Here is a 20,207-nt window from a genome sequence, read left to right on the forward strand (position 1 = left end):
GTACATACATTACATTACTTATCCTGTACTGATCCTGAGTTACATCCTGTATTATACTCCAGAGCTGCGCTCACTATTCTGCTGGTGCAGTCACTGTGTACATACATTACATTACTTATCCTGTACTGATCCTGAGTTACATCCTGTATTATACTCCAGAGCTGCACTCACTATTCTGCTGGTACAGTCACTGTGTACATACATTACATTACTTATCCTGTACTGATCCTGAGTTACATCCTGTATTATACTCCAGAGCTGCGCTCACTATTCTGCTGGTGCAGTCACTGTGTACATACATTACATTACTTATCCTGTACTGATCCTGAGTTACATCCTGTATTATACTCCAGAGCTGCGCTCACTATTCTGCTGGTGCAGTCACTGTGTGCATACATTACATTACTTATCCTGTACTGATCCTGAGCTATTACTGATTCTCATCCACTCCGTGTCTTCAGGACCCTGTCCGACCTAAACAAAGACGGAAAAATGGACCAGCTGGAGTTCTCCATCGCAATGAAGCTGATCAAACTGAAGCTGCAGGGTCACACATTGCCAATGATACTCCCGCCAGTCATGAAGCAGCCGCCAGTCTTCTCGCCATTAATGTCCTCCCGCTTTGGTGTGTTTTTCTCTGTAGACGGTGTCCTGATCTTGTGTCTGTAGCTTTTACCTAGAATATGATATTTCATTGTACTCTCTACATTACACATGTTATGGCTTAGATGGAGAAGAGCAGAAATAAATCTGATAATCTGGTGGAAAAGATTCAGTAATGCTAAACCTAAAAACTTAAAGAAAAAAAAAATCCTGGCGTTTCCTCCATTGATATCTTCCTTTGTTTTAGGATTAGGTCTTATACACTGCTCAAAATCTAATGGGAATACTAAAATTACACCTCCTAGATGTGAATGAATGAAATCTTCTCATTGAATACTTTGTTCTGTACATAGTTGAATGTGATGACAACAAAATCACACAAAAATCATCAATGAAAATCAAATGTATTAACCAATGGAGGCCTGGATTTGGCGTCACCCCCAAAATTAAAGTGGAAAAACACACTACAGGCTGATCCATCTGTGATGTAATGTCCTTACAACATGGCAGTATGAGGCTCAGTAGTGTGTGTGGCCTCCACGGGCCTGTATGGCCTCGCTACAACGCCTGGGCATGCTCCTGATGAGGTTGTGAATGGTCTCCTGAGGGATCTCCTCCCAGACCTGGACTAAAGCATCTGCCAACTCATCATGTATGAGACAGACTCCTCCCCGAGGTTGCAAACTAGAGAATGCACCACTCGCCAAATTTGGAATGGCGGTGCAATAACAACGCTTGCAACAATTTTTTCTAATGATAAATGTCCCCCAATAAGTTACAGATTAGACTGAATCTTTTCCACCAAACTATACATCAGTCTGGTGAGCTCCTCCTGCTGCAGATAGGGGGCAGCATCTTCTGTGTGACGGATCTACTTGCCCGTGTGAACCGAAATTCTTAAGGAATTTGCTGAGATCCTCTCTGGTAATCCAGCTCCTCACATGAATGATGTGTTGTCGGTGTAATGTTGGTCCTTTGTGTTCTACGTTCAGGAATGGGAAGTATGCCAAACCTGTCCATACCGCCATCTATGCCCACGCTGTTACCCCTTGCACCCACCACTTCGTTGACCTCAATGAATTCTCTGACACCCATGCCTATGTCTAGTCCCCTGGTGCCTTCTGTCGGCTCATCATCAACATTGCCAAATGGAACGTCCTCTCTCCTGTCCTCGTTCACTGTGCCTTTGTCTTCAAGTAAGTGTCCATGTAAAAAACACATACTGCTTGGTTTTCAAGATATTCATAACCTAGAATTCCAGGATAATTGGTCTTATTAGGAGGGGGGGGTCTAAGCTGCATTTTTCTGATACATCAATCCAATGCACTTTCATAGTCTGAATTGTGTGCACGACGCTACTACACACCCCCTAGTGGTGATTGCAGATTTTTGTCTTGGCTATAGTAAGCGGGGCATGGGATTTGCACCTTTGTATCAGGAAAAAAAAGCTGGAAGCATTATAAAAGAAATGAATTGGTGCAAATTTAAAAAAAAAAATTCCCCCTTTTTTTGTGCATAGTCATCTGTTGTCAATTTGCTATTAATTGTCTGATCGCTTAAGAATAAGTCACAGCTTTAATGCTTGGAAATAAATGAATCAGATATAGGAATCTGTGGACAAACTACATTTCCTCTGATGCATCTGCCTACTCTCACTCTCTGTGTTCCCCTTCCTTCTTCCCTGCAATGACATCACAGGTAATAAATCACTTCCACATCTGATGTCACATGATACTGTGATGTTTCATTTGCAATCTCACTCCCCCTCCCCCTTCCCCACATCCCTCCCTGGGAACAGCAAGCGCAGAAAGGGAGAGCAGCAAGATGAAACCTGGGAAATGTAGTTTGTTCACAGATTTATTCCTTGCAAATAACAGAGATACAAGGAGCAGCAAGTAAAATAAAGACCAGCAAAGGAAACCGTGAGTATATTGTACTGCTGTGGATTTATATGCAGATAATTTTTGGAAACTGGATTACGCCTTTATCTCTGCTGAAATTACTGGGATCCATTTTTAGACTTTGCGTAAGTCAATAGTACAGTGTGTGTAGCATTAACACTCTAGAGACTCTGTGTACAGCTTTGTTTGCCCTGAGCTGGGGTGCGGAGACTAGCTGCTATTGACTGTACATAGGAAGTAGACAATCTGTTCCAGAATTTAGAAGCAGCAGCAGGATCCTGCAGGACATTGTAGAGACGCTCTGACCTATATAGATGTAACTAAAGTGCTTGGGTTGAGATAGAAACTTCCTATTTAGCTACAGCAGCCACTGTCTTGTGTAGCTCTGCCTGCTTTCTCCATAAACTTCTATTGTGAGCTGTAATCTGATACCTCTTAGAGTTCTCTCGTACTCAGCTTTTTGCTCTTCCTGCTCTCTCTATAGTCGTCTATTGTGAGCTGTAATCTGATACCGCTGAGAGTCCTCTTATACTCAACTTTTTGCTCTGCCTGTTCTCTCCATAGACGTCTATTGTAATCTGATACCTCCGAGAGTTCAGTGTCTCATGAAACCAAGTAGAGATTTCAGAGTGATTGTCAGTTTAGGAAGGAAATTGGAAACAGGAAAATGGCCAGATAAGTTGAGAAAGGGGCTTTTTTTTTTTTTTTTTTTTTTTTTACACAGGCTATATCATCATCTCTGGTACTATGGATTTCGCAAAGTACAGATTTTGGCATACCCATTACATTATGGTCTTGTTTTTGACACTGTGATCTCTTCATTTTCCATTCTGTGATTTTCCATGACTTTAATACTGAAATCCTGTGCTTCAGATAGGTCATCCATTAATTTTCAGTAGGGGTCCAGCTCCTGCCATCACAAGGCAAGCTGTCTAAAGGAGCCACAGGCCACGACATCTTTGAATTGGGCACAGCTTAATACCTTGTGTAGTGTTTGTGCTTGGTTATTGCAGCTGTTCCATTTAAAGGGATCCTATCATTGGATACCCTTTTTTTTTGACTAATACATAGGTATAGCCTTAAGAAAGCCTATTCTTCTCCTATCTTTAGATGTCTTCTCCGCGCCGCCGTTCGGTAGAAATCTCGGTTTTCTTCAGTATGCAAATGAGTTCTCTCGCAGCACTGGGGGCGTCCCCAATGCTGAGAAAGAACTCTTCAGCGCCGCCTCCATCTTCTTCAGGAACGGCCTCTCCCTGTGTCGTCTTCCATCCTGGCTTCAGTCTTCTAGGTCTCAGGCAGAGCCGACTGCGCATGCCCGGGCCACAAGAAAATGGCCACTCGCACCATTTTACCATTTTCTTGTGGCTGCGGGCATGCGCAGTCGGCTCAGCCTGAGGCGTAGAAGATTGAAAGCCAGGCCGGAGGTAGACACAGGGAGAGGGTGTTCCTGAAGAAGATGGAGGCGGCGCTGGAGATTTCTCTGTCAGCATTGGGGACGCCCTCAGTGCTATGAGAGAACTCATTTGCATATGGAAGAAAAACGGGATTTCTACCGAACGGCGGCCCGGAGAAGACATCTAAAGATAGGAGAAGAATAACCTTTCTTAAGGCTATTTGTACGTGTTGGTCAGAAAAAAAAATTATCCAATGATAGGATCCCTTTAAGTGAAAGAAGCTGAGCTGCAGTACCACTCACAACCACTACAGAATGTATGGCGCTGTACCAGCTACCAGAGCGCCGCTGCTGATTATGTGGATGCCAGACATGAGACCCCCACTCATCCTGATATTGATGGCCTGACCTAAGTGGAGATTATCAATATTAAAGTCCCAGAAACCACTTTAAACCTGCAGCAAACTCCTGGAAACTGATATTATTGAGCTGTCCTCTCCATGTCTCTAGATTTATCATCCTAGCATTTACTGTCAGCGTATTATGTATTTCAGCGCTGCCTCACAACAGCTCGCTGTCATTAATGGCCGGAGGATTCGGCAGTGCTGGCATGCAGAAGACTCAGTCCTTGATAGACCTGGGCTCCAGCAGGTAAGTCGTTGGAGGTCTTGCCAAGTATCTACATGCCATGGTCAACAGCACCATGTAAAATGGTTAGACGGAGGGAAGGGGGGAACACTCTGCTACCCCCTCGGCCTTTCGCACCGTGTTTGTGAGTACTGGCGGGATTGCCATTGCAGCCAAATACCTGGCCGAGCCCTCTGGCACTGCAATGTATGGAAACCTATTAGGCTCTGCCAGAGGCTGGGTGTGATAGACCGAAAGTCAGTGTTACACTGACATGTATAATACTGCCAATACACAGGTATCACAGGGTATTATACAAGAGCTGGCAGCTTCAAGTCTCCTTGTGGGACTAAAGAAAAATCTAAAAATTAAAAAAAAAAAAATTCCCAAAACGTTTTTTTTTTTCACAAACACATTAAAAATAATCATTCCTGCACTATAAAGCTAACGTGAAATAATAAAAAAATAAATTAAAATCATTGAAAATACATCTAGATTTTTGTTAGTCTCGCCTCCCAAAAAATGGAATAAATAGTGATTGAGAGGTCAAATGCACTACAAAAAAAATTCCATATGAAAACTACGGCTCATACCACAAAAAATTGTCCCTGCTCTAACGCTAGGTTAACACTAACGCTGCCTCTCCGTCATTCGGGGGCTTGAACAAGGGACGGCTAAAATGGCGGTTACACACGGAGACCCGCGGACTCCTCACAAGAGGCTCCTGTCCTTAAAGGGGCGGTCCAAAACTGTCAAAGATTTCAGCTGACAAGATGTTTACACAGGTCCCTACCTTACGATCACTGCTTTGTGGCCCATACATATACAGTAGTGCCGTACAGTAGTGCTGAGATATTTTGGTCCCTTTAATTGTCAGCCATGATTTACGTAGGAGTTTTCCTTTAAACAATCCCGATAAGATAGCAGACAAGCAGATCGCTTACCCGCAGTAAACAATAGGGCGTGTGACTTTCCTGCAAGAAGCTTTTTCCTGTATAATTAGTGTTATTCGTCATCACATAGTCAACATGTGATCCAGGATCTTAAGATGAGGAAGACTGTGATCACATGTTAGGGCTATGTTCAGTCTTGGGAGAACTTGGGCCAAATACACTGACTAATGTGTATGGAGGTTTCCTGAATTTCCCCTGAGGTGAAAAAGAAGGATCAGACACTTGGGTTTCAACATGTCCCATCCTTTTGTTCTCAGAGATGAGGATAGAGATTTCTGTCGGCTGCTTATTCCCCTTTTCAGGGCACTTGCTGCTGAGTGTGCATGAAGTTGTAGCAGGACTGAGTTTGGTACTACACAGTATCTCAGTACGATGACCTGTCCTGTCACTCAGTGATCAGCTTTGCTGTATAGATTAAGACATAATAGAGTAAGTGGAGCATATTCTAGTTAATGGGTTCCCTCAGGTTCTTTTCAGGGTCCATTATTCCTGGCGTAGATGTGAACGTAGCATAAGCTAGAAGTCATACATGTCCACGTGTAAAAATGTTAATTTCTCTCTTACCTTCCAGCTCTAATTCCTCTTCAACCACTTCACTGACGGGTAACTCCCCGAAAACTAGCACCCAGGACTGGGCTGTGCCGCAGGCCAGCAGGCTGAAGTACAGACAGAAGTTTAACAGCCTTGACAAAGGCATGAGCGGCTACCTCACAGGTCAGTGTGTTGGTCATTCTCATGTCACATGGGCATTATTATATGGAGTGGGGTGTGTGTGTGTGGGGGGGTTTGAGTCAGTTTTTTGACGCTGCCTCATCAACACGTGCTACTGTCAGAGCTGCCTGGAAGCTCAAACTGGGCCAGGCCACTCTAAGGCTGGTCTTACACTACCGTAACGATTTTACGGTCCACAAGTTGCTGATCAGCAACATAGACACCGCAGATGCCTGTAAACTGCCGCACTCGCTCATAGAGTTCTATGGGCGAGTCCGTGCAGTACCTTAATTCACGGCCATTACAGACATGTGCTATAAATTCCCGACCACGGTTGCGGCCCGGCCACACCACAGATAAAATATCCGATGGTGTAAGAGGCCACATTGACTATAATGTGTCCGCAATTGAAAACCCGCAATTGAAAACCCTCAATTGCGGACCATTTGCGGACTTACATTACGGTCGTGTAAGACCAGCCTAAGGGTATGTTCACACATTGCAGGCTGAAAAAATCTGCTTCAGGAATTATTAGGGTAAGTTCACACGGTTTTTTTGGTCAGGATTTTGAGGCCGTATCCACCTCAAAATCCTGACCAAAAAAGATGGTTCCCGTTGGAATCGGGTTCCGGTCCAAAAAAAAAATGTGTGTTTAACTTACCCTCAAATGGTTTTTGAAGTGGATTTTTTTTACATGATGCGTTTTTTTTTTTTTTTTTGTTTTTTTTTTTGCCTCACATTGTTTTCAAGGTGGAGTCTGACTGAAGATAGGTGGTTAGTAGAGATGAGCGAACAGTGAAATATTCGAGATTCGATATTCGTTTCGAGTAGAGCCTCAATATTGGACTACTCGATCGAATATCGAATCCCATTATAGTCTATGGGAAAAAATGCTCATTTCAGGGGAAACCACTATTCGACTAAAGGAGAGTCACCAAGTCCACGAGTAGCAGGAGGAGAGTGTTTAGGAGGCGCGCTGTGCAGTTAAAGCGCACGGACCCCATCATAGTCTATGGGGTTTGTGCGCTTTAACTGCACAGCGCTTGCAGTTGCGCTGATAAAAAGTAAGCTCCCTCGTAACCGCAAGCTGCCAGCTCTCACGACTAGCAAAGACGAGCCTGCGGCAAATCACTGCTGATTCTGCAGCAGGTTCGTCCTTGCTAATCCGGAGAGCTGGCAGCTTGCTGTTACGAGGGAGCTTACTTTGTCTCATAGGAATGAATTGACCAGCGTTGATTGCCCAGGGTACAGCATTCGACCAATCAACGCTGGTCTTGCCGGAGGCTCGTCTCTGAGGAGGCGGAGTCTAAAATCGGACCACAATGGAGACTGCTGTGGTCCGATCTTAGACTCTGCCTCCTCACAGATGAGCCTGCTGCAGAACCAGCATTGATTTGCCAAATGCTATACGCTGTTTTTTTTTAGTTGGTTGCTGCTGCGGACCCCCATCGAAGTGAATGGGAGGCATTATTTGGGCAGATTCCATCCTAAAATCAGCTTGCAAAAAACAGTGTGTATATACCTTAAGACGGATATGTGTTGATAGGTTAGCATATTGGGTGCTCAAACAAGTGGGAGGGGAAGGAGATTTAAAAATATAAAAAGAAATTATAAATAAAAACGCCAATCTTCATAGCCCTGGAGCTGACGGTGGATGCGCCTCATACATACGTACATACACTTCCCAGATTTAGCGGGTTCACGGCCCTGCCATTAACATCATGTAGTGTTCGATTATTTCCGTTAGGAGAAAACCTAAAATATTTGGCTCACGAAGCCCCAAAACAGGTGGACTTTAAGGGGTTAATTTTCGGAGAATCAGCCTTAACATTGTTAATTGTCTACTAAAGAGCTTTTTTTTTCCTCTCTGTTTTTAGGGTCTCAAGTGAAGAATGCCTTGGTACAGTCCAACCTCTCCCATACACAGCTGGCCACTATATGGTAAGATACATCGTCCCCACCATTGCCTCAGTCCCACCCTCTATAGGGTGGCAAATGTATTACAGGAGGACAATGGGCTGATTTATCATGGCTTGCACGTTCTGCACCCCCTAATTATATCCTAGCGGATATGTGGCGTTACAAGGAGCGGAATATGTTTCTATGGGATAATCTTCCCCTATGATACAATGACAAGATGGAGAGCGTCTGTTTGCAGGCGGAGGCAGATACAGGAGCAAGCACATTGTGTAGGGAAACAAGCGGCGGTCATAAGACCGGACATGAACAGGCAATGTCTTGTAGCTGTGAGAATTGATTAGAAAGAAAGGAAGGAAGACCCGAGGATGTTTAGGGAAATCCTCTGCTGTTTCGGCACTGCGAGGTATTAGGAATGCATGTAACCTTTATCTTCACGCTCCGCCGGCCCCAGCTCACTGCCAAGTTCACAGCAGCGTCTGCTTATTGTTTGCACTTGTTGCTTACCCTGCAAACATTTCTCTGCTCCAACTATAACCTTGTTGACTTCTTAAAGTGAAGCACAACACAGACTTTACAAGCTTAAAGGGACAGAAGGTCTCCTATTTCTGTAAGCACGCTCTATGTTAAGCAGATTTTTAAAGAATTGTAGAAATGTTTTCATGTTCTCTCTATCTTAACATTCTTAAAAATAATGCAATTCTGAGTCTGACCACTAGGCCTAATAATATGCGGATGCTAGGTTCACACCTGGGTTCGGGTTTCCATTGGGGGGGTTCCCTGAAGGGTAACCTAATCCGCTTACTCACAAAAAAAACCATGGACCCCATAGTGTATAATGGGGTCTTTTGGGTTTTTGCCTGAAAAAAGAACACCACCTGCAAACAGGATGGCGCTGTTTTGAGAAGAAAGCAGCTGTTTTTCTTATCCGGCACTTTCCCGGTTTAAAGGGATTATCCCATGACTGCTACTTTTATGACTTATCTACGGACAGGTTCTAAAAGGTGCAGGCTTAACCTCTCCATTGATGAGAGCACGGGACCTCAAAGCAATAACAAGTGGCTGCTAGGTGTATATAATGCAGTGCAATTGGTGCAACCACTTGAATATATACCCCCTATTGTGTATACTGATATGTACTAGCACAGGAAGTTCTGAGGACTCCTTTATAAGGAGCAATTTTCACAAGGATAAACCTAATCTTCCGCACGTGTCTCCGTAGGTCGCTCGCTGACATTGACCGAGATGGAAAACTGAAAGCAGATGAGTTTGTGTTAGCCATGCATTTAACCGATATGGCGAAAGCCGGCCAGCCGCTCCCTCTGACTCTGCCCCCAGAGTTTGTGCCACCATCATTCCGGTAAGTAACCAATATGGAGACCGCGCTGTATAATGGTGGCCATACTTGTATAGTTTTTCTAGTGCTCCAGGTCAGCAGACCATACCTCCTGATTGGGGTTGCAGGGTAAGTACCAAGATACAGCATGTCTGTTTATGTGGCTGTCATCCATCGCTGAGGGGTGTAATTATAATATGTCCTACTTCCTATCCTATCCTACTAATATTATAAATGTGAAGCGTTTGTGTGTTTGGATGTTTGTTACTCAATCACACAAAAACGGCTGAACAGATTTGAATGACATTTGGCACATACATAGATTGTAACCTCGATTAACACATAGGCTACTTTTTATCCTGGTAAATGACATGGATTCACAACTGTTAAGAATTTATGTTCACATACTATATTACACTGCTCTTGCAGCAGCTTATCTCTGCCAGGTCTATTATCTCTGTATGTAAACACTCAGCTAACCCTCAGTCCATTGTGTACATGCATTTGCATATTATCTGATCTGCTCCAGGCAGTGCTGACAAACTGACATGGGCAAACCCCTTTAATCGAAATTGGCAGTTTTCTACTTTTAAACATGCCGGGAAAAAGAGAATCTAATTTGTCGCAAACAACGAGATCTATGAAGGAGCCAGAAGTCACAGAGTTCTCCTCAAGCAGAGCTGAGGGGGATCATTGGCGCCAACAACACGCTCATTATATGGCGTCCCAGCGAGCTCCTGAGATGCCAGAACAATCACAGGCACAACATGAGGAATGAGTTCAGTGGCAGGCCAGCTTAACAGCTGCCGAAACGCTGAAGCAGGCAGATCATCAATGCCAACAACACGCTCATTATATGGCGTCCCAGCGAGCTCCTGAGATGCCGGAACAATCACAGGCACGGAACAAGGAACAATTTCAGCAGCAGGACAGCTTTAGAGCTGCCGAAATGCCGGAGCAGGTGAACCATCGACGCCAGCAAGTTGTTGAATATAGGTAGATCATTGACTCCAACAACCCGCAGACGAAGTCGTGGGCAGAGGCTAGTTATGAATATATTATGGAATTGCTATTTATGCTTCAACTCCATAATGGGGCGTCCCTTTGAGACCACAGATTATCTATACAGCACAGCCGTTGTATGACGGACGTTGAGCCTTGATAAGAGTTTGATAGCTTGTGTGCGGCCGCATCTGTTGTTTTCTGTTAGTCGCCTCACACAAGGGACATGGAGGCGTCAGGGGACAGAGCACGGCTATGGGTTGTACGGTGTGTTTGAGGAGGATGAGGTGAGTATTGCCCGGATCATTGTTCTCATCGGTGTATGCGGCTTTCATGTGTGTGAAGATGGGACAGAGATCTAGAGCTTGTGGTTCAGCTGCTGTGCAAAGCGACAACACCCAAAACTCCCTGACAGTTGCAAAACTATAACTCCCAGCATGCCGGTCAAGGCATAATAATTGAAACCGTAGTAGGGTAGGGCAGCTTTTAGGAATTGTTAGATGATTTATCCGCTGATGTTTTAGTTAATTTTTTTTTTTTTTTTTTTTTTTTTTTTTTTACAATTATTGTAAAATAAAATGTGTTCTCGTATCTAGCGATGTCAAACTATATATTTCCTCGTGATTTATCTTGTCAATATTTTTTTTTTAATATTTTTGTTTGAATCCTAAAAAATGGCGTCTGCTGTCTTTCTTGCAGTGGTGACGACACCATTAATGGGACCTTGCCAACTTACAAGAGGATGCCAGATGAGGAGCCACCTCAGAAGAAAACCGCAGGTAAGCAGGCCTTAAGCCTACACTCTATTCACATGTCTGTGGTGCAAAATGGCAACTTGTACTTGGACACGTTGCATGCGCGGGGCACCTGTTTCCACGGATTCTGCATAGACTTGAGTCTATTGAAAGATCTATGAAAATCGGTCAAAAAACGGGCACATGAAATTGGGTTCAGGGAAATTGGTGTTAATGCAGTCATGTGATTGGCGATAGGCTTGTTCATGGGAGGGAACCTTAGTGAATTTGTTTGGGCAGGACACTGATTCATTGAGTAGCTACCTATAGGTGGCACTAGAGAGAGAGCTGATTTGCATACTTGTCCCAGGGATCATTGCCTAAAAAATAAATCTCTACACCAAGGAGACCGTACCTTCCAAAATCTCGAGAGGTTTCTCTGTATAGATATCTTGTATACTATGGCATAGAACTTCATTACTAATGTTAGATGTACAAAAAAAACGACAGTCTCCATAAGGTTTTTAAGGTTAGTTTATAATTAAAGGACTTTTTAATTGATGACTTAGTCTTGGGGTAGATCATCAATTGAAGATCTGAGATGGTCCGACATCCAGGACCCTGCAGATCAGCTGTGTGCAGTCACATTTATCAGTCACATGACCTGATTTCAGGTCGGTCCCAGTGAATTGAGGGTGCTGAGCTGCGATACTAAGCAATATGGCAGTATCGAAGTGATGACCTGTCCTATGGATATGTCCTCATTTATTTACCCTGGAAAACCCCTTCAGGACAATATGTCCCAATACACAGTCCCATACTAAGGATTCATATCCTATCAATAACCACTGCCTATATATACTATTGTACATGACATACTCACCTGTCTTCTGCTCTGTACTGAATAGTGACTTTTGAGGAGAAGAGGAAGGAAAACATGGAGAGAGGTAACATGGAGCTTGAGAAGAGGCGCCAAGTCCTGCTGGAGCAACAACAAAGGGAGGCGGAGAGGAAAGCGCAGAAAGAAAGGGAAGAACAGGAGCGCCGGGAGCGCGAGCGCCAAGAACTAGAACGTAAGAAGCAACTGGAGATGGAGAGACGCCTGGAGCGGGAGCGAGAGCTGGAACGGCAAAGGGAGGAGGAGAAGAGGAAGGAGATCGAGAGGAGGGAGGTGAATATCATCCATCTATTTATTGTAATAAACCAAAAATACCCCAGTCCCCTTCGTTTATCCTAAGGGTATGTTCACGCTACAGTCCAATTCTGTCACTCTTCATAGGATGAGCGCAGATATTAATGGCGGTAGAGTAACAGACACAGACAATGCTTGCTGCCATTGACTATAGTGTAAAAAAACCAATCATAATGGCCACTTTCTGCTATCATGTTTGTTTACTTTTCTAACGGGGGGGGGGGGGGGGAGAGGAAGGATATTTGCGAATCACTGGACAATAAATATCTGTAGTCTGAACCCACCCTTAGGAGTCCCAGATTAAGGTGAGAGCTGGTCACAGTAGGCACTAACAAGGCCGTTTCCTCTGTATGTTAAAGGGATTTTACCCTTAAAATGCTTTTTTTTCCCCCTCGATAACATGTAGGAATAGCCTTAAGAAAGACTATTCTTCTCCTACCTTTAGATGTCTTCTCCGCGTTGCCATTTGGTAGAAATCCTGTTTTTCTTCGGTATGCAAATGAGTTATCTCGCAGCACTGGGGGCGGTTCTCAGCTTACTTTGTAAGCAGCCATTTTTCCTGTGGCCACGGGCATGCGCAGTCGGCTCTGCCCGAGGCCTAGAAGATTAAAACCCAGGACGGAAGAAGACGTGTGAAGAGGAAGAAGATAGAGTTAGCGCTGCAGAGTTCTCTCGCAGCATTGGGGCCGCCCCCAGTGCTGTTTGAGCACTGAGGACCGCCCCCAGTGCTGCAAGAGAACTCCTTTGCATACCAAAGAAAACCAGGATTTCTACCGAACGGTGGCACGGAGAAGACATCTAAAGGTAGGAGAAAAATAGCCTTTCCTAAGGGTATTCCTACGTGTTATCGAGGGGAAAAAAAGTATTTTGATCGTAGAATCTAGAGCTGAGCGAGTACTATTCGAAACTTCCGTTTCAAATAGCACGCACCCATAGGAATGAATGGAAGCAGCCGGCACGCAGGGGGTTAAGTGGCCGGCCGTCGGCAAAGTCTGCATGTCGGCCACTTCCATTCATTCCTATGGGTGTGTACTATTCGAAATGGCCGTTTCGAATAGTAGTCGCTCATCTCTAGTAGAATCCCTTTAAATAGAGCACTGTGTAGTGGGAAAAAAATGAGACCGAAGTGACTAAAAACCACCTCTGTCTTCTCATCAGGGTCCCGTTTTCCCCCGGGATCCATGAAACAGACCTGCTAGATCGACTTTAAAGGGTTCTTCCAGGCTTATCAATTGATAATCTATTCCTAGGTTTTGTTATCAATTGAAGATCTTTGGGGGGCCCCCGCAGATCAGCTGCTTGAAGGGACAGAACCATTTGAGTACTGAAGCTCAGCCCTGTTCGCTTAAATGGGACTGAGCTATAAACTGGCCGTGTGACTAATGTCCCATGACTTGGGGAGTGCCGCTGCCACTTGGAACAGCTGATCTTTGTATTCCTATGTGTCAGACCCATGCTGATCTAAGGATTGGTTCTCAATGAATAAAGCCTGGAAAGCCACATTAAACCGCTGCATAACTTTACAGTGGTGCAGATTTCAAGTAAAGCGCCATGGGGCCGTATTGGTTTGCCGTGTGGTAATGTTTCGGATAAAGGCTTGTCTTGAAGCCTCTAACTAGCCCCTAGAGACTAGTCCTCAGTAAGCCTACTTCATCTTCCTACTGACTCCTATTCCCATGCCCTTGTGTCTCTAAGGCACGCTACGAACATGTTTTTGAGTGGACCAATGTATTATTCTCATTTCATAGGCTGCAAAGCAAGAACTGGAGCGACAGCGGCAGCAGGAGCTGGAGAGGATCCGACGCCAAGAGCTTTTCAACCAGAGGAATAGAGAACAGGAGGAAATAGTGAAGCTGAAGTCCAAAAAGAAGAGCCTACAATTAGAACTGGAAGCGCTGGTAGGAATCCTGTGACCGGCAATTGTACATGTCACCTAAAATTAGTCGACGACTGGGTATTGTGCTGCAGAACTGATGCTGTGTACAACATCATTATTAAAGTGGGGTGTAATAAATAGACGTCACATGTAACAATGAGCATTACAAGCCAGATTGTTGGATATATCCCCTAGCTTATTAACCCTTTATGCCTGCAGATACATTACTAAATCGTAAAGGAGTTTTACGGTCCAAATCAAGTTTTCCACAGGATAGATCAGACTGATAAAATATCTGCATCCGACAGACGTGTCACAGCAGTCCTCCCCAATGCATAGCCGTGATCCTGGTGAACTACATCGCTGCTTCTATTACTTGAATAGGAGTGGAGCTGCACACGCCGCCAGCACCCAGAGGCTGCTACAACACATGATCTGTGTACATACATTACATTACTTATCCTGTACTGATCCTGAGTTACATCCTGTATTATACTCCAGAGCTGCACTCACTATTCTGCTGGTACAGTCACTGTGTACATACATTACATTACTTATCCTGTACTGATCCTGAGTTACATCCTGTATTATACTCCAGAGCTGCACTCACTATTCTGCTGGTGCAGTCACTGTGTATATACATTACATTACTTATCCTGTACTGATCCTGGGTTACATCCTGTATTATACTCCAGAGCTGCACTCACTATTCTGCTGGTACAGTCACTGTGTACATACATTACATTACTTATCCTGTACTGATCCTGAGTTACATCCTGTATTATACTCCAGAGCTGCGCTCACTATTCTGCTGGTACAGTCACTGTGTACATACATTACTTATCCTGTACTGATCCTGAGTTACATCCTGTATTATACTCCAGAGCTGCACTCACTATTCTGCTGGTACAGTCACTGTGTACATACATTACATTACTTATCCTGTACTGATCCTGAGTTACATCCTGTATTATACTCCAGAGCTGCGCTCACTATTCTGCTGGTACAGTCACTGTGTACATACATTACATTACTTATCCTGTACTGATCCGGAGTTACATCCTGTATTATACTCCAGAGCTGCACTCACTATTCTGCTGGTACAGTCACTGTGTACATACATTACATTACTTATCCTGTACTGATCCTGAGTTACATCCTGTATTATACTCCAGAGCTGCACTCACTATTCTGCGGGTTGAGTGGGCAAATAGTAATTCTCTCTAATGTCCTGTCATATTTCTTAGGAAGAGAAGCATCAGCAAATCACTCTGAAAGTCCAAGATGTCCGAAGTAGAAAAGTAATGAAGAAGAATGAGCTGAATGCTGTAGACAAGAAGTGCGATCTGGGAGTCCTCGAGATCAAACAGCTCCAGCAGCAGCTCCAGGTACGGGCTGAGCGTCCATCTCCGACATGAGCAGTCTCAACAATTGCCTACATAGTAGAGATGTTGCCTCCTCTTTTGGGTTTCTTCATGGTTTAGGTGACAACTCTGGTGAATCTGAGTTGGTTGCAGTTTTTTGATTGTTCCTGTCTTATCTTTTAGGAATATCAGATTAAACTGAGCTCTCTGCTCCCCGAGAAACAAGCTTTGAATGAGAAGATGAAGCAGCTCCAGCTGGGGAAATCACCAGGTAAGTGATGGCTGATTGTGCTACAGGACTTCTACCATGAGGTGGCGCTCTAACAGGTTGACCATGGTGGATATGCTTCGTGTAACTCCGGATTATCTTCTCTGGCAGACAGCACCAGTTCTAGTTTACTTGGCGTTCAGAAGAAGAATATGGAGAAGGATGGGCTGTGCCAGAGGCTTCGGGAGCAGCTGGATGCTTTAGAGAAGGAGACGTCTGCAAAGTTATCAGAGATGGACACGTTCAACAACCAGCTCAAGGTGGGGAAGACTTCCAACCACCGGATGCGCTGCAGACATAGACCACTGGCAGATGGTCCAAACACAGCTTTATTTTAACATTATCTGCCATTTATAGTATTAGAGAAAAATTCTTGTCACAGACCTATGGGATCTCTCCTAGGCACACAGACTCGCCTGCAGGCTCTGGTTTTGGCATGCAGACTCATGGGGTAGTCCCTTAGGCACACAGACTAGTGGGCCCATTTTCAGGCAAACAGACATAGACTGGTGAACAGGCTTGTGAGCTGTATGCTAAGTAAGCAGACAAGCCCTCTGCATGGAGGGAGGGCAGACTTTTAGATCCTCCTTGAGGCAGGTAGACTTAAAAGCCCTCTTCAAGGAGGGTGGGCAGACTTGTTGTTCCTTCTCGGGGCAAGCAGGCAGACTCACAGACCTTCCCCTTGCTAGATTTGCAAGTCATCCCTTAGGCAGGCAGAATTACAAGCCTTCTGGCAGACTAGCCCTCCCCTGACAGGTATGCACACTTGTAAGTCCTCTTCCAGACAGGTGGGCAGACCTACAGACCCTTCCCTAGGAAGATAGGCAAACTCTCTCCCAGACGGGCAGGCTCACAGACTCTCTCTCCCAGACGGGCAGGCTCACAAGCCCTCACTTTACATGTACCAGGACATGAAATCTTTCTTTTTTTGTCCAACTATGGTTTGTGGTATGCACCCAGAGATTTTACACTGTTATTCTACCCTGACCCGTCTGTGCCCAGCAGCCCTGGCAGCGGGGTTCCCCTAACTTACCATGCCTTCTCTGCCTTATCTTGCAGCGTGAGAATATGGATGACTCTGTTCTGCAGTGCCTTTTGTCTCTTCTCAGCTGTCTCAGCAATCTCTTCCTCTTGCTTAAGGTTATTTCAATTTCAATGTTTCCTTTTCCTGTCACTCTTTTTCATTCTTTCCCTTGTATTCCCATTTCTGGCTTTCATTTCTGGTGTGAATGTGCTCATTTTTTTGGAGCAGGTGAGTAGAAGGGACAGGTCCGGGAGACTCGCCTTCTCCTTCAGTACAGTTTTGTTACATTATGAAGATATCAATTTTGCAAAAGATGTGACATTGACTTTATAATGGTGGAATGACTGGTATAGGCTGTTGTTCCAAACTCATGACAGGGTGTCACAATCTAGTCTGCAGCAACTGTTTAAATTGCCCTCTGCCCAGCACCTAGGCAGTACACAGTTGGGGGCGATACACATGTTATGTACTCTCCTCTGCGTCACATTTGCCAGTAGCTGGCGGAAATGAATCTGGGACTCAACTGCAACAAGTTAGAATCGATAGGGAATTTGTCACCAGGACCCAGCACATCAACTTTCATAAGTAGGTCACCTGAATCAAACAGTGACAAACTCCCTTAAAAAAATACTACTGAATGGATGAGACTGAAGTTAGGGGCTGCAAACCAAGTGACAGGTTCCTTTTGTAAAGGGATTTTTCCAGAATTTTAGAATAGTTTTTACGGTAAGTACTTAGGTGGTTGAACGAACCAGATCAGCTCTGCTGACCATGTACCGTACTGGTGTTGCCTTGTGTGACACAGTATCTTTTGGACCTAATAGTTCTGCACCCCCATAGGGACGCTGTTTACTAAGACCACTTATACATGTGTGCTAGGGCCATTGTACATGGCTCCACAAGTGGCCGTTTTCATCGCCAGTCTCCCATTATGAATGCCCGCTGGTACAATACATGGTTTACAAATGGGTTAGCACCGCCTTTTATACCTCCATTATATCCAATTTTCATTAAACCAGTCTCATTCCTTGTGCTTAGTCCATGGTATTGGTGTCCAGTGGCAGAGCCATATTGTTTCTTTGTATGCCGGGTTCTTCATCTGCCCGTCATGTCAGTGCATGCCACACAGCGCAGACCTTCATTGTTGTCGAGTATTATCCTCCTCGAGTTGTATCTTTGTTTTATGAAGAGTTTTTGTCTTTTTTTAGGAGCTGAGAGAAAGTTACAACAAACAGCAGGCGGCGCTCCACCAACTACAGAAGATCAAGCAGGACAAACTGAGGGACCTGGAGCGAAAGAAAGCAGAAATGGCCCAGAAAAAGAAAGAAGAGGACGAAGCTGCTAGGTAAGGCCATTACAGTTTATCTCCTTTCCACAAGATCAGTCTGATTTCTGCAGGGACTGCTATACATCACAGGAATGTCTATGGGACTTACAGAGATCACCGAGTACAGTGGTTGGCTGTCTTGTTCAGTCGCAGAGCCCAGGACATGGTTCTCCTGATCGGATGGGAAAGACTGGAATCCCTACAGTGGGACATTGACCACCTAGTCTATGAATAGGCCCATACATCATGCATACTGATCACCTATCCATAGGATAGGTCGTCCATGTCAGATCGGTGGGGGTCTTTCACTTGGACCCTACATTGGTCTACTGATTTGGCTGCCATAAGCCATTTACAGCTGGGTGCAGCTCTGCTCCTATTGAAGTGAATGACAGCAGAGCTTCAATTTTCAGTGTACTGCTCTGTATACTGTATACAGCTCACAGCTTGTACACTGGGGAACTGCAGCTTGGCTTCCATTCACTACTGTATAACTGGAGCACAGCTGCTTACAGCCTTGTATATGGCTCCTTGTATATGTTGTCCGAATCGGCTGATTGGTGCCGGGTCTGGATAATGGACCCCCGTCCAATTTGAAGCTGATACCTATCCTGTCGATAACCCTTATCCAAGAGTCCTGTAGACCCCTTTTAAGCTGTGATTGTAGGACAATCCCTTTACCCATCGGCAGTGATCACCCCCATATATGCATACTTGGTATATTTGAGAAAGCGAGGTTATAGCGGGTTCACTTCTGCGCCCTGGTCTCCGCTTTCAGTTTCTGTCTTCTGCCCAAGAAACTGGACAGGAGACGGAAAACGGCAGTCAGTTTTCAAACCCATTCATTTAAATGACTTTGCAAAGTGTCCTCTCGTGAGCGTTTCATGCTCTCCGCGGCAAAATCGTTTATTTTTTATTTTTTAACTGGACACAAAGTCAGACATGCAGGACTGTGTATCCGGTTAAAAAAAAACAAAAAAAACTTTCGCCGCGGAGACCACAAAACGCTCATGGGAAGACACAGTCTGCCAGGTTTCCGTCTCCTGTCAGCAGAAGACAGAAACTGAAAGTGGAGACCGGGGTGCAAATGTGAACCTGCCCTCAAAGGGGAAGGATATAAGCACTCACCTACAATGTTTGATACTTCTCTTCCAGGGAATTAAAATAATCAGACTGTCCCCATACACAGCAAGGCACTGCTTTCTGTTGTAACTCATTGAAATCATTGAGGTTGTTTCTTCTACAGGAAAGCCAAGCAGGAGAAGGAAAATCTATGGAAGGAGCGAGTGAAAAGAGAAGAGGAGGAAAAGCAGAGACGTCTCGAGGAAGAACGGAGGAAGGAGCAGATGCTCCTGGAAAAGCAGCGGGCCGAGGAAGAAGCTGCTAGGATTAAGGAGCGGGAAGCCCAGCAGCAGAAGCTGGCGGAGGAGAGGCAGAGAGAAGAGGAAGAGAAGAGGAAGCGAGCAGAGATACAAAGGGAGGCAGAGCAGAGGCGGAAGCAGGAAGAGGAGAAGCGCAAGCAGGCACAGCTGAGGAAGGAGGCCGAGGAGAAAAGCAGAGAGGAGGAGAAGAGACGGAAAGAAAGCAGCAGCAGCAAAGAGCCGGAGAGACGCTTCTCCAAGCTAAGCATAGACGAGAAGTTTGCAGACAAACTAAAGTCGATTGGGGGAAGACACGGCAGCATAGACAAGGGAAGAGAAGGTAAATGCAGCCACGTCGCTGCGAGTGCTCCACCATAGGGATAGAATATGACGTAACGAAGTAATCCGATCTAGTTGTGTTTATTAAGACCCTGTTCACATAACGTTAGTGGAGTATTAGTGTCCACACCAGGACACTAGCATACAGAATACACGCTAAGCATATCCATAGGAATCCGTTCATCTGATTGATCCTGGAAAAGTGTCCTTTTCACCGTCATCGGGCCGGTATTCATCACGGAGACCCTTTTGGGTGAACAAGGGAGTTTTGTTCCCCGC

The 20,207-nt window shown here is 44.9% G+C and overlaps 1 protein-coding gene across 2 annotated transcripts in view; it reads left to right on the forward strand.

Moving 5' to 3' along the window:
• ITSN2 (intersectin 2) overlaps positions 1-20,207 on the forward strand; it is a 102,374-nt gene that overhangs the window by 37,434 nt on the left and 44,733 nt on the right. The window contains exons 5-19 of one of the 2 annotated variants that reach the window (XM_075269181.1): positions 462-625; positions 1,596-1,799; positions 4,452-4,548; positions 6,049-6,191; positions 8,066-8,129; positions 9,328-9,465; positions 11,143-11,222; positions 12,086-12,348; positions 14,118-14,267; positions 15,493-15,633; positions 15,793-15,880; positions 15,989-16,137; positions 16,937-17,017; positions 18,110-18,246; positions 19,475-19,929. In XM_075269181.1, the coding sequence (XP_075125282.1) occupies positions 462-625; positions 1,596-1,799; positions 4,452-4,548; positions 6,049-6,191; positions 8,066-8,129; positions 9,328-9,465; positions 11,143-11,222; positions 12,086-12,348; positions 14,118-14,267; positions 15,493-15,633; positions 15,793-15,880; positions 15,989-16,137; positions 16,937-17,017; positions 18,110-18,246; positions 19,475-19,929 (2,354 nt within the window). The remainder of the gene's footprint in view (positions 1-461; positions 626-1,595; positions 1,800-4,451; positions 4,549-6,048; positions 6,192-8,065; positions 8,130-9,327; positions 9,466-11,142; positions 11,223-12,085; positions 12,349-14,117; positions 14,268-15,492; positions 15,634-15,792; positions 15,881-15,988; positions 16,138-16,936; positions 17,018-18,109; positions 18,247-19,474; positions 19,930-20,207) is intronic. The other variant, XM_075269182.1, reaches the window with a different exon arrangement.

The sequence above is a fragment of the Leptodactylus fuscus genome, chromosome 3, assembly GCF_031893055.1.
Source record: "Leptodactylus fuscus isolate aLepFus1 chromosome 3, aLepFus1.hap2, whole genome shotgun sequence".
In the NCBI taxonomy this organism is placed as follows: domain Eukaryota; kingdom Metazoa; phylum Chordata; class Amphibia; order Anura; family Leptodactylidae; genus Leptodactylus; species Leptodactylus fuscus.